The 25,728-nt window shown below is 41.8% G+C and overlaps 1 protein-coding gene across 8 annotated transcripts in view; it reads right to left on the bottom strand.

Annotated features, from left to right (window-relative positions):
* Positions 1-25,728, bottom strand: part of SBNO1 (strawberry notch homolog 1) — an 85,893-nt gene that overhangs the window by 44,775 nt on the left and 15,390 nt on the right. The window contains exons 3-13 of one of the 8 annotated variants that reach the window (XM_053587899.1): positions 23,721-23,849; positions 21,253-21,565; positions 14,741-14,841; positions 8,807-8,903; positions 6,088-6,248; positions 3,410-3,543; positions 3,153-3,243; positions 1,559-1,720; positions 610-745; positions 426-531; positions 146-299 (exon numbers count right to left, since the gene is read on the bottom strand). In XM_053587899.1, coding sequence (XP_053443874.1) covers positions 146-299; positions 426-531; positions 610-745; positions 1,559-1,720; positions 3,153-3,243; positions 3,410-3,543; positions 6,088-6,248; positions 8,807-8,903; positions 14,741-14,841; positions 21,253-21,565; positions 23,721-23,849 — 1,584 coding nt within the window. The remainder of the gene's footprint in view (positions 1-145; positions 300-425; positions 532-609; positions 746-1,558; positions 1,721-3,152; positions 3,244-3,409; positions 3,544-6,087; positions 6,249-8,806; positions 8,904-14,740; positions 14,842-21,252; positions 21,566-23,720; positions 23,850-25,728) is intronic. The other 7 variants (XM_053587901.1, XM_053587900.1, XM_053587902.1 and 4 more) reach the window with 7 other exon arrangements.

Below are 25,728 nucleotides of genomic sequence, written 5' to 3'. Positions count from 1 at the left end.
TGATTCAATAGCTTCTCATCTGGTAATTTATCCATATTTTTTAATTAGCAGAAACACATTCCTGTGAGCTGGCAGACATCAACAGATAAAAGTAACAGATATTACCAGACACCTTAAAAAGTAGGAATTAAGAAAAACTTCTTACCAATTTGACCGCTTTATTATACATTTTAACATAGCTCTGAGAAAGAAGAACTTCCTCAATTTTGAAGGTCACACCAGTAAAGCTCAGCTGTCGAGCAATGTACATTCCTCTAAGCTTCATATCCATAGCAACTATTTCCATGGCACCAACACCTCTGAATAAAATTGAAAAACACAGTAACTATCAATAAAGTAGATCTGAACACACAGAAAGAGGTTTTTAGCAGCAACACATTTCTCAGATTGCTGCTGAGACCAGTGTATATCATAAACTCCATTACCTCCGTTCTACTGCTTGAATAAAATCACTGAATTCTCTGAATGGAGTCCCCTCTCCCCATATTCCAAGGCGGTTCATATAAGCCATATTACGTGGTTCAGAAGCACCTGAAAAACCCCCGAATGAAACATATTATACCTGAAAAAATAACCTACATATATCTTTTAAAATAAATAACTACTTACCAGTGGCACTAGCATAAACAACTCTGGCTTTTGGCAATTTGTTCTGAAGCTCTAAAACTGCTAGGCCCGTCTTGGTTGGCTTTGAAGAACCAACAGGACATAAATTTTTTGCTTTATGACATTCATCAAAAACTATCTATAAAGAACGAATTAAGGAACACATCACATTAATAGTTAAGGGTCTCCATCTTTCATGTTAATAGTTAACTTATATTTCCCTGAGACCTTCAGAATATCCTTTCCTTTAAGATTAATTACCACTATAAAGGAAGCCCCTTCCCTCTATCTAGACTGAAAGGCACCCAATGAATGTGGAATTTATCTTAGCCAGATACTTAGTTCATAATTAGAATAGAGGAAAGAGCCACTACAGCAAGAACACTTAACAGAATTTTGGTAAATTCTGTTAAGGTGAAAGCAAGACTGGTAACCAAGTTAATAGGCATTTTGAAACATAGTGTTCCTCGTGCAGGACCAGTATTAGGTATGCTGTGAGCAAGTAAGTTGAGGAATCACTAAATTAATAGTTTCCTTTTCCTTCATCTTTGTAGATACTTTACTATATAAATATGCAATGTGAATCCCTGAGAGGGAAATACAGTATTTGGCATTCTCCCCACCTATTAACATTTTTCTAGAAGGGACTTAAATATTGGTCTCCTATCTGACACATAAGAAAGAGAATCAACTTCCTAATCTCCTTGGACTCTATGTAATCAATAAAGCTCTCACTCCAGTAATTTATTTAACTTCAAGCTGCCTGTTTTCCAAAGGTCTATTCTTTTTTTTTTTTTTGTGATTTTTGGCCGGGGCTGGGTTTGAACCCACCACCTCTGGCATATGGGACCAGCGCCCTACTCCTTGAGCCACAGGCACCACCCCCAAAGGTCTATTCTTACATAATTTTTCTGCCACTAAAATGTACGAAAATATTTGCTGTAAAGGATACCACTCCATCGAAGTCATCACCGCACCAATGTAGAAGTTGTTTTAACCTTGTTTTATATTTACCGCCGGACTGACTCTCACCAATAAGGGAAGAATAAGTAGCAAAAATAACACCCTTTTTCACACTCCCATTATGTTTAGAAGAAATTTTTCCATATTTAAACTAAGAAAAGAAAAGAGAAGAATTAGTATGTCTCTCTCAGAAACATTTATTCCACCCAAACTTCTACAAGCAAGATTTCTTTTTTTTTTTGTAGAGACAGAGTCTCACTCTATGGCCCTCAGTAGAGTGCCGTGGCCTCACACAGCTCACAGCAACCTCCAACTCCTGGGCCCAAGCGATTCTCCTGCCTCAGCCTCCCGAGTAGCTGGGACTATAGGCGCCCGGCTATATTTTGGTTGCAGTTTGGCCGGGGCCGGGGCCGGGCCGGAACCCACCACCCTCGGTACATGGGGCCGGCGCCCCACCGACTGAGCCACAGGCGCCGCCCTACAAGCAAGATTTCTTAAGCTGGTAGGCTCATGACAGGTTTCAGAAAAGTCAAAGTACTCCTCTAAGATGACATACATAATTTTGTGTAAGTAAATATACACAGACACAAGCATTGTGATACAAAGATCCAGTTTTCAAAAGCATACAACTATCACCAAAAGAAAAAATATATATATATTAAAAACCTGACTCAGTTGGGGAGGCACCTGTGGCTCAAAGGAGTAGGGCACTGGCCCTATATACCAGAGGTGGCAGGTTCAAACCCAGCCCCGGCCAAAAACTGCAAAAAAAAAAAAAAAAAAAACTGGCTTGACACTCATAACTCAGTGGCTGGGGTGCCAGCCACATACACCGGGGCTGGTGGGTTCAAAGCCAGCCCATGCCTGCTAAACAATGACAACTACAATAAAAAAAAATTAAAATAAAAAATAGCTGGGCATTGTGGCGAGCGCCTATAGTCCCAGCTACTTGGGAGGCCAAGGCAAGAGAATCGCTTAAGCCCAAGAGTTAGAGGCTGCTGTGAGCTATGACACCACAGCACTCTACCAAGGGTGACATAGTGAGACTCTGTCTCAAAAAAAAGAAAAAGATTGTAAACAACAAAATATGTTGACAGGCTCTGTGCCCATACCACATGGTTAAGGAGTCAGCCACATACACCGAGGCTGGCAGGTTCAAACCCAGCCAAGGTTGGCTAAGCAACAATGACAACCACAACAGAAAAACAGCCAGGCATTGTGGCAGGTTCCTGTAGTCCCAACTACATGGGAGGCTGAGGCAAGAGAATCGCTTAAGCCCCAGAATTTGAGGTTGCTGTGAGTTGCGATACCATGGCACTCTACCAGACATAATGAGACTGTCAAAAAAAAAAAAAAAAAAAGATGACACACATTTTCTTTTTTTCAAATGCTCAAGGATAACTGGCTACTGCCTGGCATAGTATTTAACACACAGAAATACCACTAACCAACAGTAGGAGCTAACACTATGCTTTCTGTAGAACAACTCATTCAATCTTCATCATAACACTACAAAACAGAAATTATTATTTCCATCTCACACATATTTACTACATAACCAACTGAAAAGAAAACTCTCATACCTTATTTAATGAATGAACCAAAATGTTTTTTGCTCCAATATCCCTCAAATCTCTTTCAGCATCATACTTTAAGTCATTGGAAACACTAAACCTGTAAAAAAAAAAAAAAAGAAAAACAAATGCAAATTACATCAATCTAGCAGAATTCAAGAATAAAGCCAAATCTTAAAAATACACTTATTCATTTAAACGCATCCCCACATGCCGAAGTAATTATTCACCAACTAAAACTTCCATTGCCAGTCTTTAACACTTACCATAATGCTCTTTTTCTACTTAACAAATAATTTTCATAGATGATTCCTGCTATCGTCCTTCCTTTTCCTACACCAGCACCATCACCTATTAAGAAGCCAGCACGATCTCCATTAGGTAGGAAAGTTTCATGTTGCTGAAAAGGAAAATTGTTAGTAATTAATCCTTCTGATATTTTGGTAACCAATCTTTTATACAGTGTTTTAGAAATATATTGATGTTACCTATTTTTAAATAAAGGGCATGCAGTTCAGCTTTCAATATGAATAACTGTGATGTTGTACTAAATATTCTTTCCTGCTACTCTCCCACGTAACAGGTAAGTTAAAAAAAAAAAAAAAAAAGCCAGCTGTAGTGGCTCACACCTGCAATCCTAGCACTTACGTAGGTCAGGGTGGGAGGGTCACCTGAGCTCACAAGCTTGAGACCAGCCAGAGCTAGAGCAAGACCCCATCTCTAAAAACAGCCAGACTTTGTGGCAGGCATCTGTAGTCCCACCTACTTGGGACCCTGAGGCAAGAGAATTGCTTAAGCCCAAGAGTTAGAGGTTGCTGTGAGCTATGACACCAGGGCACTCTACCCAGGGCAACAGCTTGAGACTCGGTTTCCAAAAGAAAAAAATGTAACTGATTTTTATAAAAGGTTTATGTTAAAAAATAAAAGAATAAAAACGTACAGCAGGAATGTGGGGAGTGCATTTCCAATGGAAATGACAAATGTCATAATCTTTTTGGAATTTATTAGGAATATCTATTAAAATTAAAAAACACAGAAAAGTTAACAGGATGGTAGTGCAAGCCAGTTACAACCAGTCCTCTGGAGCAGTTAAGACTGGGGTGGAGACTACAGAAACTTAAGTTGCAGGGAAGGAAGGGACTCGAGTCTCAGCCAGTTTTTCTAAGAATATATGGAATTGGCTATGGATAATTCATGTGATTTCAATCAGAGAAGCTCACATAAGGGAATTCTGTCCAATTTCCTTATATCAGAAGATCATGGACAGATAATCTTAAGTATACTATGGAATTACAGAGAACAAAATGCTTTTATGATTTCAAAACAATCATGAAAGATGAGATAATCCGTATCATCATTGTGTTAGCAGCATGCAGTGACTTTTTCAGAGCTTTGTTTTATGTAAACATGAAAGACAGAGATGATGGAAATGTTACTATTACAAATTTATCCTCTAAAGCAGTAAAAGCATTTCTTGATTATGCCTATACTGGAAAAACAACAGTAACAGATGATAATGTGGAAATGTTCTTCCATTTCTTCTTCCAGTTGTCATCATTTCTTCCATGTTTCTTTACTATCCAGAGCTTGCAGGGATTTTTAAAATGTTTATCATTATCATTATTATCTGAGACATAGTCTTACTCTTTTACCCTGGATAGAGTGCTATGGAGTCATAACTCACAACCACCTCAGGCTCTTGGGCTCTTGGGCTCAAGATAGCCTCTTGCCTCAGCCTCCTCAGTAGCTGGGAATACAAATACATACTACAACACCTGGCTTATTTTTCTATGTTTTAGTAGAGATGGGGTCTCACTCCTGCTCGGGCTGGTCTTGAACTCCTAAGCTCAGGCAATCCACCATTCTTGGCTTCCAGAGTGTTAGGATTACAGGCATGAGCTACTGTGTTGAACCAAAAGTACTGATCTTAAAAAAACAAAAATTAGGGTGGCGCCTGTGGCTCAAGGAGTAGGGCGCCAGGTGCCAGCCCCATATGTGGAGGTGGTGGGTTCAAACCCAGCCCTGCCAAAAAAACTGCAAAAAAAAAAATTAAAAAACACATACATTCAGGCAGCGCCTGTGGTTCAGTGGGTAGGGCGCCGGCCCAATATACTGAGGGTGGCGGGTTCAAACTTGGCCCCAGCCAGAGTGCAACAAAAAAATAGCTGGCTATTGTGGCAGGTGTCTGTAGTCCCAGCTACTCAGGAGGCTGAGGCAAGAGACTCGCCTGAGCCCAGGAGTTGGAGGTTGCTGTGAGCTGTATGACACCACGGGCACTCTACCGAGGGTGATAAAGTGAGATTATGTCTCCATCAAAAAAAACAAAACAAACAAACAAAAAAAAACAACACATACATCCTTTGACCAAGGGCTATGGCATCACAGCTCACAGCAACCTCCAACTCCTGGGCTCAAGTGATTCTCCTGCCTGGGCCTCCCAAGTAGCTGGGACTATAGGCACCCGCCACAACGCCCAGCTATTTTTTGGTTGCAGCCGTCATTGTTGTTTGGGGGGTCCGGGCTGGATTCGAACCCACCAGCTTAGGTGTATATGGCTGGCACCTTAGGCGCTGAGCCACTTACATATTTTTTTTTCTTTTTGTAGAGACAGTCTCACTGTACCACTCTCGGGTAGAGTGCCACAAAGTCACAGGGCTCACAGCAACCTCTAACTCTTGGGCTTACAAGATTCTCTTGCCTCAACCTCCCGAGCAGCTGGGACTACAGGCGCCCGCCACAACGCCCAGCTATTTTTTTGTTGCAGTTTGGCCGGGGCTGGGTTTGAACCGGCTACCCTCGGCATATGGGGCCGGTGCCCTAATCACTGAGCCACAGGTGCCGCCCTTATCCAAGAAAAACTTATCTTTGGATTATAACAATTAAATTATATGAACTAAGATAAAAAGATAAATATTATAGGCAATTATAAAATGTTACCACTTACTTGCGCTGCATATGTAATTGCCTCAAGTTGTAATGCTGACAGCCAGCCGTTATCAATAGTTTCTTCAGAAATGGATGTTTTGTACCAAACATCGGGAGGTGTGACACTAGATAAAGAGCTAGTTTCCACTACAGCATCTGGGTGACGTAAGCCAATTTTTACTAAATGAAAATATAAAAAATAAGCGATTTTAGCTATTCTAAGTAATGACATTTCTAGTTTTATTGTAAGATGTTACATTTTTTTCTATAATGAAGAAAATATGTAACTACAGAGGGTGCCAAAAACATGTACACATATTTTAACAAAGCAAAAAACCAAAAATATGTATACACATTTTAACAAAGGAAAAAACTATTAAAATTGTAATAATATATACCAACAAAAAAGGACAAATACAAGTCACATTTGACTTCTACAAGATGTGCTCAAAGTACATACATAATATATAATATATACATGACATCACTTACAACATGCATACATTTTCTTGGCATACCCAGTATTCACTTAGAGCTTCTATTAAAAAGTCACCAATGAGGTTCGGCACATGTAGCTTAGCAGCTAGAGCACCAACCACATACATTGGAGCTGACAGGTTCAAATCCAGCCCAAGCCCACCAAACAACAACTACAACCAAAAAATAACCAGGCGTTGTGGCAGGCATCTATAGTCCCAGCTACTTGGGAGGCTGAGGCAAATTGCGTAAGCCCAAGAGTTTCAGGTTGCTGTGAGCTGTGACGCCACAGCACTCTACCCAGAGCAACAGCTTAAGACTGTCTTTAAAAAAAAAAAAAAAGTCACCAATGGGCTGGGCAGGTTCACGCCTATAAATGCTAGCACTCTGGGAGGCTGAGAGGGGAGGGGAGGACTGCTTGAGCTCATGAGTTCAAAATCAGCCTGATCAACCCTCAACTCTACTGAAAAAACAAATAAATAAACAAAAAACAGCTGGGCATTGTGGCAGCTGCCTGTAGTTCTAGATACTCACTCAGGAGGCTGAGGCAAGAAGATCATTTGGGTCCAGGAATCTGAGGACACTGTGAACTATGATGCCACAGCACTCAAACCCAGGGTGACAGAGTAAGACTCTGTCTCCCAAAAAATAAAAATAAAAAAGTCACTGATGATAAAGTACTATTTAAATTTCACTAAAATGATTTATCAATTACATATTGTTGAAATGGAGACTTGCTGACGAGACGATTTATAAAAACACCCATTTAGTTCATAATACCAGGTTCTCCAGTGGTAACAAAACATAATCCTATGTCAAATTGTTTAGTTACTTGAATCATTCACTTCATTCAATGAAACAAATGTCCAATATAATTTTATTCTGCAAGGTCTCTAAAAGGAAACTAACTCCCCAGAACATACAATGTGAATAAGTTAAAAGAACACTAGGCAAACTTTTTCTATGAAGTGTCAGATAATAAATGGCTTTGCAGGCCATCCCCTACATTATGATTTAACAATGATGTTGTAGTGTCAAAGCAGCCACGGATAATAAACCAATAGGGATGCCTATGTTCCAATTTATCTTTATTGGCCAGAACAGGCAGTGATAACAGATAGTTTGCTCACCTATGATCTAAAGGGCCACAGATAAACTCTTTTAATCCTTTTGCAAAATCTATTATTGGGCGTTGGAGGGAGTAACCAAAAGTTCAGATAGGAACACCAAAAACTCATTTTAAATGACCATAAAAGTGTACAGGATCTTGCAGTCCATCTGCAGTTGGTGAAAAGATCTTTGTAGTTCAATTTGAATACTATCATTAGTAGCTTTTTATAGAAACCAAGAGTACATGAAAGACAAATTACAGTCATTGAGTTATTTCCTGTTATTATTTCTATTATGATTAAAAAATTAAAATATTATACAAAAGCTAAAAACTTAATTTTCAACTTCATAGAGTAGCTTCTAAAAAAATGAATCATGGTCATTACACAAAAGGTAGAAATGGTGTTAATGACAACCACTAGATTCAAATAGCATAAGTTATTTTATTTTTAAGATTCCAACATTTTTACGGTTTTAGATAAGCAGCACAAAATATGCAAAGCTAAGATACAAATATTTATATCTCTACAATTAGCTGATTTTATAACCACTCCTCACATTAGCAAAATTAACCTGAAACAAAACAAAACCCAAGCTTTTTAAGTTTTCCTTTTAAAAGACTTCAACTTAAAAAAGGGTTCTAAATTTGTATAGGAAAAAAGCACAGTGAAACTTTAAATATTTTAAAAACAGATTACAGGGGCGGCGCCTGTGGCTCAGTGGGTAAGGCGCCGGCCCCATATACCAAGGGTGGCGGGTTCAAACCCGGCCCCGGCCAAACTGCAACCAAAAAATAGCCGGGCGTTGTGGCGGGCGCCTGTAGTCCCAGCTGCTCGGGAGGCTGAGGCAAGAGAATCGCTTAGGCCCAGGAGTTGGAGGTTGCTGTGAGCTGTGTGAGGCCACGGCACTCTACCGAGGGCCATAAAGTGAGACTCTGTCTCTACAAAAAAAAAAGAAAAAGAAAAAATAAAAAAAAAAAAAAAAAAAAAAAAACAGATTACAGATGAAAACATTACAAAGCTCATATTTGTCAAGTCCTGAGGTCAGTGATAGCTCCTAAAAGCTAACAATGTGTGTGTGTGGGGGGAGTTATTTAAGCTCAAGAAGAACTCTGAAGTTTCTTGTTACTCAAACAAATCCCAAAGACATACGTTTTATTGGCATATACTCTGCATAGGTTTCTGCATGACCCATTTCTTCTTCATCTTCTTCCTCTGGTTCATCTTCCTCTTTTACAACAGGAACCTTCTGTAACACAAGAGCATGGTCAATCCCAAATCCAGAGACTGGAAGGAAGCCCAACCAACACAGAGAACTCTTCACCAACAATCTTCAATTTTGCAAACATGATGTAACATTTGCATGTTTCCTAAAATGTGGTCACTTTGTGGCTTCCTTGGTTCTCCAATAATGAACACAGGCAATAATGACCTATTCTGTCCCTGATATACAAATGGATCAGCACAGGGCTCTACCTCGTTCCAGCCACTATCATCTTAAACTATCTCCTCCTTTAAACACTGCCTATCACCCTTCCTAACGCCCAGGACTGACCCCACCCTCAATCTTGCAGTTCCAGGAGCAGCATGAGTAAGGGAAGTGGCTTGCTCTTTCTAGTTCTGGCAAAAGACTGAACTCTAACAAAAGGTAGATGAGGCCCGATATACACCCTTCATCATCATAGGCAGGACCTCCTAAGTCTCACATCCTACTCTCTTTCAGTTCATTGCCATCTGTCTACCTTCCCTTATATGCTAAAACCAAAATCTCAGAAGACTAGAGTTTAATAAATCTTCTGAATTATACAGATTTCCTTCAGACTTTTGTGTCTTCACAAACCCAGCAACAATCACAGATAAGATGGCCATATAATTTATTCTCCAAACCATCGTATATCTGATAGTAAAATGGGGAGCTATTAACAATTACACTAAAAAAAGCCAGGGGCAGTGGTTTATATTTGTAATCCCAGCACTTTGGGAAACCAAAGAAGAAGGATCGCAGGCGGTGCCTATGGCTCAAGGAGTAGGGCACCAGTCCCATATGCTGGAGGTGGTGGGTTCAAACCCAGCCCTGGCCAAAACTGGGAAGGAAAAAAAAAAAAAAAAAAAAAAAGGAGGATCGCTTGAGGCCAAGAATTCAAGACCAGCCTGGCAACATAGCAAGCAACTATCTCTACAGTAATAAAAATTTTTAAATTCATCAGGCCTGGTGATATGCACTATAGTCTCAGCTACTTGAGAGTGAGGTGGGAGGATCTCATAAGCCCAGGAGTTTGGGATTACCGTGAATTATGATCATACCACTGCATTCCAGTCTAGGTGACAGTGAGACCCTGTCTGATGTTAAAAAAGAAAAAAAAAAAACTACACCAAGAAAACAAGAGAAGTACACTGAGCCCAGTGGCTCACACCTGCAATCTAGCACTCTGGGAGGCCCAGGGAGGAGGATCACTTGAACTAAAGAGTTCAAGACCAGCCTACACAAGAGTGAAACTGTGTCTCTACTAAAAAAAATAGAAAGATCAGGCTTGGCGCCTGTAGCTCAGCAGCCAGGGCACTGGCCACATATACCAGAGCAGGCGGATTTGAACCCAGCCCAGAGTCTGCTAAACAACAACTACAACAAAAAAATAGCCAGGTGTTGTGGTACGCGCCTGTAATCCCAGCTACTTGGGAGGCTGAGGCAAGAGAATCGCTTAAGCCCAGGAGTTTGAGGTTGCTGTGAACTGAAACGCAACAGCACTCTACTGAGGGCGACATAATGAGACCCTGTCTCAAAAAAAAGAAAGCAAGCTCTGCTGGGCATTGAGGTGGGGCACCATAAGTCCCCGCTATTCAGGAGTCTAAGGCAGGAGGATTAATCACTTGAACACAGAAGTTTGAGGTTGCTATAAGATAGGCTGAGGCCATGTTCTCTAGCCTGGGCAACACAGTGGGACTCTGTCTCAAAAAAAGATTTAAAAAAAAAAAAAGTAAAATTTCTCTAAGGATCTTAAAGGAGTGGAAGCAGGGAGAAGTAAGGGAATAAAGACCTTCAACAAGCCTTTTTTATAACCAGTGGAACTATTAGGAAGCTGTTCATTAACACTTTTGTTCAGTGAAAAGTATAAAGATTAAAACTGAGTATACCAAGAAAGAGAAGCAGAAAAGAAGAAAATCTCACTCAGAACCTACAAGTTAAGGCAAGATTAAAACAGCAGTAAAAAGTAAGGACAGGTCTCTTCTCTTTTCATTTACTTCAGAGCCTATAGCAGAACATGCTGGTAAACAGATGCCCAATCAATGTGGAAAGGAAAAGAGCGGTGGGACACAACCATCCAATCAACACTAACACATGGAGTCTTCGGATAAAATCTACGAAACTAAAAACGTTCTCAGAAATTATGGCAAAATGAAACCCAATTTCAGAAATTAGACACAAAATTGGACTGGCCAAAGAAACAGATTTGAATCCCAATCCTGCTATTTAATTGTGTAGCCTTTGGGTCAAACCATCTACTTAAAATTCTGGGTCCTCTCCACCCCCCATCTTCTCTCTTTTTCCTCACTTATAAAATAGAAATACATTCTATGCTAAAATAACCAATCTACTTTCTCCCTTCATTCTTTCTTCTCCTACCTAGATTTTCTTTCTTTTTTTTTTTTTTTGCAGTTTTTGGCCAGGGCTGGGTTTGAACCTGCCACCTCTGGCATATGGGACCAGTGCCCTAGGTACTGCCCTTTTTTAATTTTTTTTTTGGAGACAAAGTCTCACTCTGTTGCCCCAAGCTAGAGGGCCTTGGTGTCATGGCTCACAGCAACCTCAAACTTCTGGGCTCAAGCTTTCCTCTGCCTCAGCCTCCCGAGTAGCTGAGACTACACGTGGCTACCACAATGCCCAGCTGATTTTTCTATTTTTAGTAGAGATGGGTTCTCGCTTTTGCTCAGGCTGGTCTTAAACTCCTGAGCTCAAGTAATCCATCTGCCTTGGCCTTCCAGAGTGTTAGGACTATAGGCATCAGCCACCATGCCTGGCCTCCTACCTAGATTTTTTTTTTTACAACCACCAGGGGTATTGTAATTGTAGGGTATGTTGGTAATACTGAAAGATCACTAAGTCTAGGAACCAAACAGGTATTATTTCTAAGCCAGGTAGATGTGAAATGGCAACTAACATCAGGCTTAGGGTCAAAAACATAACTAAGGGTGAGGGAGACTCTGAGATCAGGATGTGGCAGTCCAACACACAGCATGGACACTCACTACTCAAAGCCAGACAAATTTTACTAGGTGAGGCATGTGGGCCAGGTGTTGTCGCACACTTCAAAGAACCTCCTGGAAATCAGGATTTTTTTTTGAAACAGTGACTTACTGTGTTGCCCCAAGCTAGACTACTGTGGACTCACCCAATCTCAAAACTTCTCGGAGCTCAAGCAATCCTCCTGCCTCAGCCTCCCATAGCTGGGACTACAGGTGCCACCACAATATCTGGCTAATTTTTCTATTTTTAGTAGAGACAGGATCTTGCTCTTACGCAGGCTGGTACTGAACTAAATTCAAAGGATCCACCACCCTCAGCCCCCCAGAGTGCTAGGATTATACCCATTAGCCACCATACCAGGTTTGTGTGTGTACACGTGTGTGACAGGGTCTCACTCTCACCTGGGCGGCATCACCATCATAGCTCACTGAAACCTCCAACTCCTAGGCTCAAGGAACTCTCCTGCCTGAGTCTCTCCTGAGTATCTGGGACTACAGACAACACCACACATGGCTAATATTTTTTGTATTGTTTTGTAGAGACTGATAAGGGGTGGGGATACGCTCAGGCTAGTCTTGAACTCCTGGCCTTAGGCAATCCTCCCATCTTGGGGTCTCAAAGTGTTAGGATTACAAGCATGACCTACCATGGCTAGCTAGAAATCAGCATTTTTATGTATCAGGAAACAAATTCATGATTCTTCAAAATATTCTGGAGGCCAAAAAAACATATCTATCAACTAGTTTTGATCCACAGGCTACAATCTCTGTTAGTTGTTTCCTAACTGATAGCCAACACAAAACTTTTAGTATACTATGGGATGGAATGGGAGTGCATAAAATGTTTCTTGAAGGAAAATGCATTTTATTTCCAAAATTCAATTCCCAAGTGCTGTGGGTGCACAACACTAAGTTAACTGGGTATTGCCAGTACTGGGTTTCCTGATCCCCATGCAAAACCTCAGGTGTAGGCTAATGTGTTGTCTCCAATTCCATGTTGCATCAGAAGTCCTCCTAACCTCCCTTTGATATTGACTCATGCGTAGTCATGTCTCATTTCTCTTTTTTTCTTTTTCCTTCACCCTTTTCCAATCCTCTCTGCCCAGTTTAGCCCTATTCCTTCTCTTTTAAGATTAACCAGCTTCCCAACCTCTCTTCTCTACACCCACCCATCCTATATCACCAGCAGGTCTCCCCACATGCAGTAGCTCCTCACTGGCACCATGTCCAAAGTCCTTTAAACTCAAAAGACTCTCCAGTACCCAAATCTACCATTCTCACTTCTTCCTGCAAATCAAGTATCCTGCCTTATCGTCAGCTAAGCACACAGTCACCACCACTTCTGTGTCTATTAATGCTTTAACTCCCTTCCTAAAAATGCCCTCTGAAAGTCTCTGCAGATGCAAAAACCCAAGGTCCATTACCCCTTGTCCATACAGTCTCCTGGACAACTTGAGTTCTCTCACCTTCTTCCAAACACTAACCCCTTACTGTGAGTGACATTCTGTACCTTTAGATCTCCTTTATATTACTACTTAATCCAGGAGGTTGTCAGATTTATTTACAATGAAGTCAGAAAGTACACTTTTTTTTTTTATTTTGAGACAGAGTCTCAAGCTGTAGCCCTGGGTAGAGTGCTGTGGCATCACAGCTCACAGCAACCTCCAACTCCTGGGCTCAAGCGATTCTCTTGCCTCAGCCTCCCAAGTAGCTGGGACTACAGGTGCCCGCCACAATGCCCGGCCATTTTTTGTTGTAGCTGTCGTTGTTTGGCAGGCCTCGACTAGATTCAAACCCACCAGCTCTGGTATATGTTGCTGGCGCCTTAGCCGCTTGAGCTACAGGCACCGAGTCATAAAGTATACTTCTTATAGAAACTCACCAGCCATACACACTCTGTTATATACAGAGAGGCTACTAAATACATGTACAGAAGCAATTGATCTGATACATAGAGCACTTCCCAAATATTAAAAAAAAAAATACAATTACTCAAAACTATACCATTAAATCAGTGGTTCTCAACTTTCCTAATGCCTTGACCCTTTAATACACTTCTTCATGTTGTGGTGACCCCCAACCACAAAATTACTTCATAACTGTAATTTTGCTACTGTTATCAATCGTAATGTAAATATCTGATATGCAGGATATATTTATGCGACCTCTGTGAAAGGGTTGTTCGACCCCCAAAGGGGTCGTGACCCACAGGTTGAGAACTGCTGCATTAAATGATCTGAAAGCTCTTCACTAGCTACACATACACATGTTCAATCCTACAATGAACATAGTTATCAAATATTTTTGGTTAATTCTATTTTCTGATCATGTGAGATTAACCATAAAAAGAAACCGGCACTGCATGTAAAATCTACAATTTTTTTTTTTTTTTTGAGACAGAGTCTCACTTTGTCGCCCTGAGTCCTGTAGCGTCAGAGCTCACAGCAACCTCGCTTAAGCGATTGTCTTGCCTCAGCCTCACAGCTCACAGCAACCTCGCTTAAGCGATTCTCTTGCCTCAGCCTCCCAAGTAACTGGGACTACAGGCGCTCACCACAATGCCCACCTATTTTTTGGTTGTAGTTGTCATTGTTGTTTGGCAGGCCCGAGCTGGATTCAAACCTGTCAGCTCCAGTGTATGTGGCTGGCGCCCTAGCCACTGAGCTGCAGGCACCGAGCCAACTCTGCAAGTTTTAAGCATCATATTTAGTAAGCTTAACCATAAGTTTATATAACTTAAGTACCCTCTTCCACCCAACAGAAGAGTTGCGAGGGCTGTTTCAGAGCACTGTCAAATATATGCTCATACTACACAAAAACAGGTAACGGCTATTGGAAACTCACCATGGTTGGGGAAAAACTCCTCATTTTCATGTCGTTTATCCATATTCTTGCTACTTCTTTATTAGAAGACTCTTTCTTTACTGTACCATTGCTTACATCAGCTGAAAGGGGAAAAAAATCAATTACATTCTTGAAGAAAATCTCAATTTTCTGTCCTGTAGCTTAAAAACTGAGTGAAGTTTATCCAATTCACAAACTAAACATCAATCTGCTATCACTAACAAATTAACCATATGCATAAAAACATAGAAATAAGAACTTCAGAAAACAAGTAACTCAAAAGAAAACGTTGTGTATGGGAAATGTGAAAATTATTTATCAGAAAGACACCTTAACCAGACTATTTGATATTATAACACAAATACCAAGAGCCAGGCCAAATGCAGTGGCTCACATCTGTAATCGTAGCACTTATGAGAGGCCAACAAAGACCAGCCTGACCAAGAGCAAGAACCCATCTCTACAAAAAAAAAGGAAAAAAAGCCAGGTGTGATGGCTCACACCTGTAATCCTAATACTCTGGGAGGCCAAGGTAAGTGGATTACTTGAGCTCAGGAGTTTAAGACTAGCCTGAGGAAGAATTCAGACCCACCCTACTAAAAACAGAAAAACTAGCCAGGTGTGGTGGCAGGTGCCTATAGGTCCAGCTATCAGGGAGGCTGAGGCAAGAGGACTGCTTGAGTACGAGAGTTTGGGGGTGCTGAGAGCTACAGTACTCTACCCAGCTCAGGGTAACAGAGTGAGACCCTCATGACTCTGTCTAAAAAAAAAAAAAAGAAAATCTAAAAGAAAAAAATTAGCCAGGAGTGTGGGTGTAGCATGTGTTTATAATCCCAGCTACTGGGTGGCTAGGGCAGGAGGATATCTCTGAGGCCCAGGAATTCAGGAGTTTATGGTTGCAATGAGCAAAGATCACATCACTGCACTCAAGCCTGAGCAAAAAGGTGAGACAATGTGCCACCAAGAAAACCCCCAAATACCAAGAGCCAGTTTTACTTTGAGACATTTCTTTTTTTTTTTTTTTTGTAGAGACAGAGTCTCACTGTACCGCCCTCGGGTAGAGTGCTGTGGCGTCACACGGCTCACAGCGACCTCTAACTCTTGGGCTTGCGCGATTCTCTTGCCTCAGCCTCCGGAGCAGCTGGGACTACAGGCGCCCGCCACAACGCCCGGCTATTTTTTCGTTGCAGTTTGGCTGGGGGCTGGGTTTGAACCCGCCACCCTCGGCATATGTGGCCGGCGCCCTACTCACTGAGCCACAGGCGCCGCCCATACTTTGAGACATTTCACTTGGCACATTAAAACCAAGCTGCTGTTATCATCAAACTAGATAGACTCAATCCTACCCGATTCAGTGTTACTTAACAAATTTTCAAGGCAGAATATAGTAGAACCTTTTAACAACCCAAGGGACTGTAACAAACTGGTCAACATAAGGAACTTCCATTAAGTACATGTTGTGTATGTCTGGTCTATGAAAATTAGGTCAACTTAAGGAGGTGGTCAATGTGGCGGGGTTGGGGGGAGGAACTCCATATTTTTCTCCTGCCTCCAGAATAAACATCCAAAAAATAAATCCTTTGTTCTTCTACTCTAGTGGTTTCCATACTCTTTTTTTTTTTTTTTTGTAGAGACTCACTTTATGGCCCTCAGGGTAGAGTGCCGTGGCCTCACACAGCTCACAGCAACCTCCAACTCCTGGGCTTAAGCGATTCTCTTGCCTCAGCCTCCCGAGTAGCTGGGACTACAGGCGCCCGCCACAACGCCCGGCTATCCATACTCTTTTTTAAACATACCAGAAGAATCCTGGAAGCCAAGTATCAATTTGCAGTAACTACTTAACTCAATCGAGCTTAGGGAGCCAATGGAATGTCATGTTTAGAATCCCTATGTGAAACCACAGTGTGAAAACCACTGTCCTTAAAAACAAGAGGTAATGAGTAACACCAGGACTGGTTATCATCTTATGAATTCTACCTAAGATGAGTATTTTGGAGCTGTCACTTAGGACTCTAAAATAAGTAGGACTATTTAAAGTATTAACAAAATAAAAAAGAGATGATAAATTGACCTGGCCGCATGATTTTTAACTCCAGAAGAGCCAGTGATCAATTAGTTCATGGAGTTAAAAGTCTAGAACTCAAATGAGAGATCAAAATCTAAAGAGAAACCCAAAGGGCTAAGGGCTCCAACTGGGACAATACCCAACAGATAAGTGCTAGAAGGGCATGCAAAACCTTGTTCTCAGCAGTTTCATACTTTATTGTCTTTTATTTTTTGAGACAAAGTCTCACTTTGTTGCCCTTGGTAGGGTGCAATAGCATCATAGCTCACAGCAACCTCAAACTCTTGGCCTCATCCTCCCAAGTAGCTCGGACAACAGGTGCCCGCCAGAACGCCTGGCTACTATTTTCAGAGATGGGGTCTCACTCTTGCTCAGGCTGGTCTCAAATTCTTGAGCTTCAGGCAATCCACCTGCCTTGGCCTCTCAGAGCACTAAGATTACAGGCGTGAGCCACCTCACCAGGCTCAGTTTCATACTTTAAATTTTCTTCCCCTTCCACAAAAAGATGAACCTCCCCCTCAACACAAATCTTTGCTTATCTGCAGCATTCATATACCATGTTTCTTTTTCTAGTTTGATACAGTTTCTCAGGCTTGTATACAAAGGCAGCTTTGAATTACAGCCTTTTACCTTTTAAAAACTACTATCTTGAATGTGGGAGAGCTTACTGTACCAGAACTTACTAAATCAAACGAATCCTTTCTGTTTTGCTTTCTAAACTCTTTCCTCATAATGGCGCATATCTGCTCCTTTAAGTTAAGATGGCATATGCTTCTTTGAGGAGTGCTAAGGAAGCCACCCATGTAAAAGGAACAGATTTCCCCATTAAATCCAAAGACCCTAACAAAAAGCATCTTCCACTAACTGATGACTATACTCAAGTCTGCAAGGAACCATTCCAGATGCTTCCCTGAATGTTAGTCAGGTCAGGGACAAAGTCCTACACTCCTTGTCAGAAAAAGAAAATCAGTCCTACAACATCTAAATTGATTTCCCAAATGGCATTTAGCTGCCAAGGAGTAGGGTGCCAGCCCTATATGCCGGAAGTAGCAGGTTCAAACCCAGCCCTGGCCAAAAACTGCAAAAAAAAAAGAGTAAGGCCCAGTCTCTACTAAAAATCAAACCTGGCTCAGCACCCACAGTTCAGTGGTTAGGGCCTGGCACATGCACCAGGGCTGATGGGTTCAAACCCAGCCAGTCAGCTAAACAACGACAATAACAAAAAATAGCAGGCTGTTATGGTGGGGGCCTGTAATCCCAGGTCCTCGGAAGGGTGAGGCAAGAGAACTGCTTAAGCCGAAGAGTTTGAGGTTGCTGTGAGCTCTGACACCACAGTACTCTACCAAGGGTGACACAGTGAGACAAGACAGAACAGGAAGGGACGGGAAAGGACAGGACGACAACAAAAAAATAGTCGGGCATTGTGGTGGGTTCCTGTAGTCCCAACTGCTTGGGAAGCTGAGGCAAGAGAATCACTTAAGCACAAAAGAGTTTGAGGTTGCTGTGAGCTGTGATGTCACAGGACTTTACCGAGGGGCAACATAATAAAACTGTCTCCAAAAAAAAACCTAGCCAGGTGTATAGGCACACACCTATAGTCTCACCTATTCAGAAGGCTGAGACAAGAGGATCATTTGAGCCCATGGGTATGAGATTGCTGTGAGGTTGAGCTATGATACCATGGCACTCTACCCAGAGCGACAGTATAAAACTCTGTCTCAAAGAAAAAACAAAAAAAACTAAACCTACCCTTAAAGTATCATGGATTAGATAATGGTAACAGTCGCATAACTTTGCAAATACACTAAAATTCACTGAATTATACACTTTTTTTATTTGTTTTTAAGATTGGGGGGTCTCACCATGTGGCCCAGACTAGTCTCAAACTCCTGGCCTCTAGCAGGAGGATCACTTGAGGGCCAAAGTTCAAGGTTGCAGTGAGCTACAATGACACCACTACAATATAGCCCAGGCAACAAAGTAAGATCCTGTCTCAATCAACCAACCATTCAAAACTTTAAAAAAGAAAAAATAAAATAGCCGAGTGTGGTGGCAAGTTCCTCTAGTCCCAGCTATTTAGGAAACCAAGGCAGAAGGAATCACTTGGTCCCAAGAGTTCAAGGCTGTAGTTGAGCTATGATCAGGCTTCTGTACTTCTAGCCTGAAAGACAGACACTCTGTCTCAAAAGAAAAAAAAGCTTTATGTATTTTTAAAAGAAAACTTATTAAAAAAGATGAGGATCCATAAGCACTGATGCCAGTAATAGGTAAAATCCCAAAACCATAAAAGTCATAATTAAGGAAGCTAAACATCTACCTAAAGCCTGCTGCAACCTAAAGTATAGTCCAGTCAAGAAAGAGCATCTCTGGAGAGCTTATCAAAAATGCAGAATCCTGTCTATGGCCATACAATCCTGAACACACTCAATCTCTGTCTGATCTTGGAAGCTAAGCAGGGTTGGGTCTGGTTAGTCCTTGAATGAGAAGCTGAGAATATCAGGTGCTATGATTTCTATTTAAAAAAAAAGACATGCATAGCCGGGCGCTGTGGCGGGTGCCTGTAGTCCCAGCTGCTCAGGAGGCTGAGGCAAGAGAATCGCGTAAGCCCAAGAGTTAGAGGTTGCTGTGAGCCGTGTGACACCACGGCACTCTACCCGGGGGTGGTACAGTGAGACTCTGTCTCTACAAAAAAAAAAAAAAAAAATGACATGCAGAATCCTGGGCCCTACCCTCAATCAGATTCTGATTCGGACAAGATCTCCAGGAAATTCTTAGGCACAAAAGGTATAAGCACTGATTTTTAAACAATTAAGAAAAATGTTTGGGCCGGGCGTGATAGCTCATACCTGTAATCCTAGAACTTGGGAGGTGGAGGTGGGCAGATGGCCTGAGCTCACAAGTTCGAGACCAGCCTGAGCCAAAGCAAGACCCCCATCTCTAAAAATAGTCCGACGTTATGGCAGGTGCCCATAGTCCAAGCTAATTGGGAGGCTGAAGCAAGAGAATCATTTGAGCCCAAGAATTGGGGGTTCCTGTGAGCTATGACACCCCAGCATTCTATGAGTGACAAAGTGAGACTGTCTCAAAAAAAAAAAAAAAAAAAAAAAAGAAAGAAAATGTTTGGTTCATGCCTGTAATCCTAGCACTCTGGTAGGCTGAGGCGGGTGGACTGCCTTAGCTCACTGGTTAGAGATCAGCCTGAGCCAGAGTGAGACCTCATCTCTTATACATATTATGTATATCCGGGCACTGTGGCAGACACCTGTAGTCCTAGCAACTTGGGAGTCTGAGGAAAAAGAATCACTAGAGCCCAAGAGTTTGAGGTTGCTGTGAGCTATGATGTCATAGAACTCTACCAAAAAGTGACAAAATGAGACTGTCTCAAAAAAAAAAAAAGAAAAAATGTTAACTGGCTATTCATAATATAGTAAAACTTCCATAGCCATCCACTTCCCCACACTGACCACCTCCTTAAATAGACCTAATTTTCATAGACTAGACATGCACTACATGTACTTATGTACAATAGGCCTAGTTTCTTATGTTGACCATGTCCATGTGTTGATCATTTTGTTACAGTCCATTGGGTGATCAACTTACAGAAGTACTACTGTATGTAAAACTAAGATTTTTTTTTTTTTTTTGGGTAGAGACAGAGTCTCACTTTACCGCCCTCGGTAGAGTGCCATGACGTCACAGGACTCACTGCAACCTCTAGCTCTTGGGCTTACGCGATTCTCTTGCCTCAGCCTCCCGAGCAGCTGGGACTACAGGTGCTCGCCACAACACCTGGCTATTTTTTGGTTGCAGTTTGGCTGGGGCTGGGTTTGAACCCGCCACCCTCAGTATATGGGGCCGGCACCCTACTCATTGAGTCTCTTGATGTTAATGAAACTACCTAATAATCCCACATATTTGATTTCAAAGCTAAACACTGTTACCCACGCATCTAATAACTTTTGCTTCCCTTCAACTCTGCAGCTCTAAGTATAACAGGTAATACAGTTAATACCTCCTTCACACGTGATTCTTCTAAAACCCAAAAAAATCTTAAAAAAAAAAAAAAAAACACTTTGACAGTTTACCAGATAGGCAGAAAAAGTTGATAATGACTAATGTACACAGCTATGATTTAACAATAAAAAAAAGAAAAAGTTGATAATGAAAATAGGCTGGGCAGGGTGGTTCACACCTGTAATCCCAGCACTTTGGGAGGCCTAGGTGGGCAGATCACCTTAGCTTATGAGTTCGAGACCAGCCTAAGCTAGAGCAAGAACCCATCTCTAAAAATAGCCAGGCCTTGTCGCGGGCACCTGTAGCCCAAGCTACCTGGGAGACTGAAGCCAAGAGTTTGAGGTTGCTGTGAGCTACGACACCAAGGCACTCTACTGGGTATGATAAAGTGAGACTTGTCTCAAGGAAAGAAAAGAGAAGAAAACAGACTTACTAGCTGCTGTTGCAACTGGCTGAGCAATATTGGCCGGTGGCTTTAGTTTCATGAGTTCATTAAGACTATTATTTTTGAGTAGATCCTTCAGTTGAACCTGGTCTTTTGAAGGTGCAGAGGTCATGGCATTTCGTACAGCTGGTGCTGACACTGAAGGGCGTGTGTTTGCAGTAGTCTGGATAAACTTAGTTAAAGTAATGGTTTGCCGGTTGGTCGTCACAGGTGGTGTTTTAGTCATTACAATTGTAGATCCCAAGGTTGGAAGCTGATTTATTTGATTCAGCACAAATGTTGTAGTAGATGGAGGCTGCTGCTAAAAAACAAAAGACATTAAGTATACTACTGAAAACACTTTATTTTCTAATGTCCACATCCATGAACATGGCAGGATGTTTAGAAGTCTAAAATTGACTTTTACTCTTGCCTATTGGCACTTCATTTCTAATTAGTTTGATTAGTTATAAATTACTAAATTAAAACACACAACCAGGGCGGTGCCTGTGGCTCAAAGGAGTAGGGCGCCGGCCCCCTATGCCAAAGGTGGCGAGTTCAAACCCAGCCCTGGCAAAAAAATAAAATAAAATAAAAAATAAAGCGCCAACTTATAAAATAAACAAACAAACAAACAAACAAAAAACACCACCTTGGCTTGGTGCCTGTAGCTCAGCAGCTAGGGCGCCAGCCACATATACCAGGGCTAGCAGGTTCGAACCCAGCCCAGGCCTGGGTGCCTATAGTCTCAGCTACTTGGGAGGCTGAGGCAAGAGAATCGCTTAAGCCCAAGAATTGGAGGTTGCTGTAAGCTGTGAGCCACAGCACGCTACTGAGGGCAACATAGTGAAACTGTCTCAAAAACAAAAACAAACACAAAAACACCACCTTGAGGAAAAGAGGGTATACCAGTAGCATGGCATTTTATAATACACAAGCATTTTCTTTTTATTTTTGGAGACAGTGTTTCACTTTATCGCCCTCAGTAGAGTGCTGTGGCATCACACAGCTCACAGCGACCTCCAACTCTTGGGCTTACTACAGGCACCTGCCACAATGTCCAGCTATTTTTTTGTTGCAGTTTGGCCGGGACTGAGTTTGAACCCGCCACCCTCGTTATATGGGCCAGCACCCTACCCACTGAGCCACAGGAGCCACCCAACACAAGCATTTTCTAATGTACAACCATTGAGGACACCAAGCCAAACAGTCATGTATAGTAAACCTATATAACAGAAGGACTAGTAACAGAATAAATTTCTGATGCCACCAGTGCCCCAACTGGGTAACGTTAGGCATATCACTTAAACCCCTGGAGGCCTATGTTCTCTGAAGACACATTTTCTGTTTCTAACATTCTGTGACTCTTGTTCAGAGCTTTGTTTGCTATCATACAGACCCCAACCACACTAAGGTTTAGAATATTAAAAGGCAAAAACAACCAAGCAGAGTTTAAATTCTTACATTGCATAAGTGACCCAAACTTATCTTGGGTGCTATCTTGGGCCTAAGATAAAATTACAGAGCATTTTATTTTTCAGTGGGGGATGATGTGGGAAAAACTAAAGAAAAATGCAAAAAATAATAATATCAATATGATCTGTGACTGTAAGTACTACTGAGAAATTTTTTATAAATTTATGTCTATTTCTACTTTCCTTCCTTCTCAAACTACTTGTTATTTCCACATGATTCCTTTAGTAAGTGCCTTCTGGATTACTACTTATCACTTTTAAACAAAATTCTCATTAATAATTTATCACAAATTATCAAATTTTAGCCAGTTTGTCCAATAATTTTATGCCATTAGGCTTCAGTTAATAATTGGTACATTTAAGGCAAGGAACCTTATATTCAAAGCACAATCATAATCACATAAAAATTGTAAATGCCAAGGGACGAAAGCTAAAATAAGGAAAAATAGTGAGATAATGTACATTTCATCTTTACTTTATGAATTTTGTATCATCTACAATAAAATTAACTAAATAAATGTTCTGCTTTGTTCTAATTATCTTTTGATCAACACTTAAGTACCAAAGGAATGAAAGAAAACATTTTACAAGGTAGGAGGTAAGGGCAGGATATTGGATAAGTAGCAAAAAGCAGAATTAGGGAGATAAAAGTATTTCACATTAAAAAGTTATTTCTGGGCGGCGACTGTGGCTCAGTGAGCAGGGCGCCGGCCCCATATACCGAGAGTGGCGGGTTCAAACCCAGCCCATGCCAAACTGCAACCAAAAAATAGCTGGGCGTTGTGGCGGGCGCCTGTGGTCCCAGCTACTCGGGAGGCTGAGGCAAGAGAATCACCTAAGCCCAGGAGTTGGAGGTTGCTGTGAGCCGTGTGACGCCACAGCACTCTACCGAGGGCGATAAGGTGAGACTCTGTCTCTACAAAAAAAAAAAAAAGTTATTTCTACTATAACCCTAAACTATTTTTAGGATTAGAAGTAATGCCCAACCTAAATTATTCTTACCCTCACATTTAAGAGTGCTGGAGTAGGTACCGTCTCTGGTTCTTGTTTCACAGGAACTGTTGTTTCAGTCTCCAAACCCAGTTCTAACGCACTAAGCGTCACTGACTGGAGAGAAAACATCAGTGAATTCTGTGTTGAAAACAGAGTTGCATTTATTTTATTGAAACAAAAACATGTCAAGCCTTACATTCAAACTAAATGTGCAATCACTGATACCAAATATAATGTAACAATCTTTGCAAGCATAAAATCTCCACAAAACTATGCTAATGTTAAAAACTTATTTTTGCACTACTTGGGAGGCTAAGACAGAATCGCTTAAGCCCAAAAGAGTTTGAAGTTGCTGTGAGCTATGATACCACAGTACTCTACGAAGGTCGACATAGTGAGACCGTGTCTCAAAAAAACAAAACAGGCTCGGCACCTGTGGCTCAAGAGGCTAAAGCACCAGCCGCATACACCTGAACTGGCGGGTTTGAATCCAGCCTGGGGCCCGCCAAACAACAATGACGGCTGAAACCAAAAATTAGCCGGGAGTTGTGGCGGGTGCCTGTAGTCCCAGCCACTTGTACTTGGGAGGCTGAGAATCGCTTATGCCCAGGAGTTGGAGGTTGCTGTGAGCTAAGATGCCATGGCACTCTACCCTTGAGGGTGACAGCTTGAGGCTCTGTCTCAAAAAAGAAAAAAAAACTTATTTTTGCTTTCAGAGAATGTACATATTGAAAATACAACAGAAATGCTCCTAAATAAATAAGACAACTATCAAGGAAATTATGGATACTCCTATAAAAACTCTAAATAATTCATCTTTTACATATACTATATACACATAATACCAAAGCAAAAAATATCTTGATTTTCATTGTGAATATTTTCTACTTCATAAATAAAAACAAATACTCAAAACAGACTTTGACATCCTGCTCAAAATCATAAAGAAAAAAAAGATAAAGAAAATAAAGAGGCTCGGCATCTGTGGCTCAAGTGGCTAAGGCGCCAGCCACATACACCTGAGCTGGCGGGTTCGAATCCAGCCCGGGCCCCACCAAACAAGAATGACGGCTGCGGCGGCACCTGTAGCTCAGTGAGTAGGGCACCGGCCCCATATGCCGAGGGTGGCGGGTTCAAACCCGCCCCGGCCAAACTGCAACAAAAAAATAGCCGGGCGTTGTGGCGGGCGCCTATAGTCCCAGCTGCTCGGGAGGCTGAGGCAAGAGAATCGCGTACCAAAAGTTAGAGGTTGCTGTGAGCCGTGTGACGCCACGGCACTCTACCCAAGGGCGGTACAGTGAGACTCTGTCTCTACAAAAAAAAGAATGACGGCTGCAACCAAAAAAATAGCCAGGCATTATGGCAGGTGCCCGTAATCCCAGCTACTTGGGAGGCAGAAGCAGGAGAATCCCTTGAGCCTAGGAGATGGAGGCTGCTATGAACTGTGATGCCACTGCACTCTACCCAGGGTGACAGCTAGAGGCTCTGTCTCAAAAAAAGAAAAGGAAAGAAAAGAAAGAAGGCCAAGCGAGATGGCTCACGCCTGTAATCCTAGTACTCTGGGAGGCCGAGGTGGGTAGACTGCTTGAGCTCATGAGTTCCACACCAGCCTCAGCAAAAGTGAGACCTTGTCTCCACTAAAAATAGAAAAACTGAGGCAAGAGGATTGCTTGAGCCCAAGAGTTGGAGGTTGCTGTGAGCTATGATGCCATAGTACTCAAACCCAGGGTGATTGAGACTCTGTCTCAATATAAAAATAACATTCATATAGCCAGGCGTTGTGGCGGGCGCCTGTAGTCCCAGCTGCTCGGGAGGCTGAGGCAAGAGAATCGCGTAAGCCCAAGAGCTGGAGGTTGCTGTGAGCCGTGTGATGCCACGGCACTCTACCAGAGGGCAGTAAAGTGAGACTCTGTCTCTACAAAAAAAAAAAAAGAAGAAAGAAAGAAAAATAACATTCATAGGTATATTTAACATTAAGGCTTAATGAAAAATATTTCTGTAATTGGAAATTACAAAA

This window comes from Nycticebus coucang, chromosome 4, assembly GCF_027406575.1.
Source record: "Nycticebus coucang isolate mNycCou1 chromosome 4, mNycCou1.pri, whole genome shotgun sequence".
NCBI classification, from domain to species: domain Eukaryota; kingdom Metazoa; phylum Chordata; class Mammalia; order Primates; family Lorisidae; genus Nycticebus; species Nycticebus coucang.
Note: the sequence above shows the minus strand (reverse complement) of the source record. Positions and strands in the feature narration are given on the sequence as shown.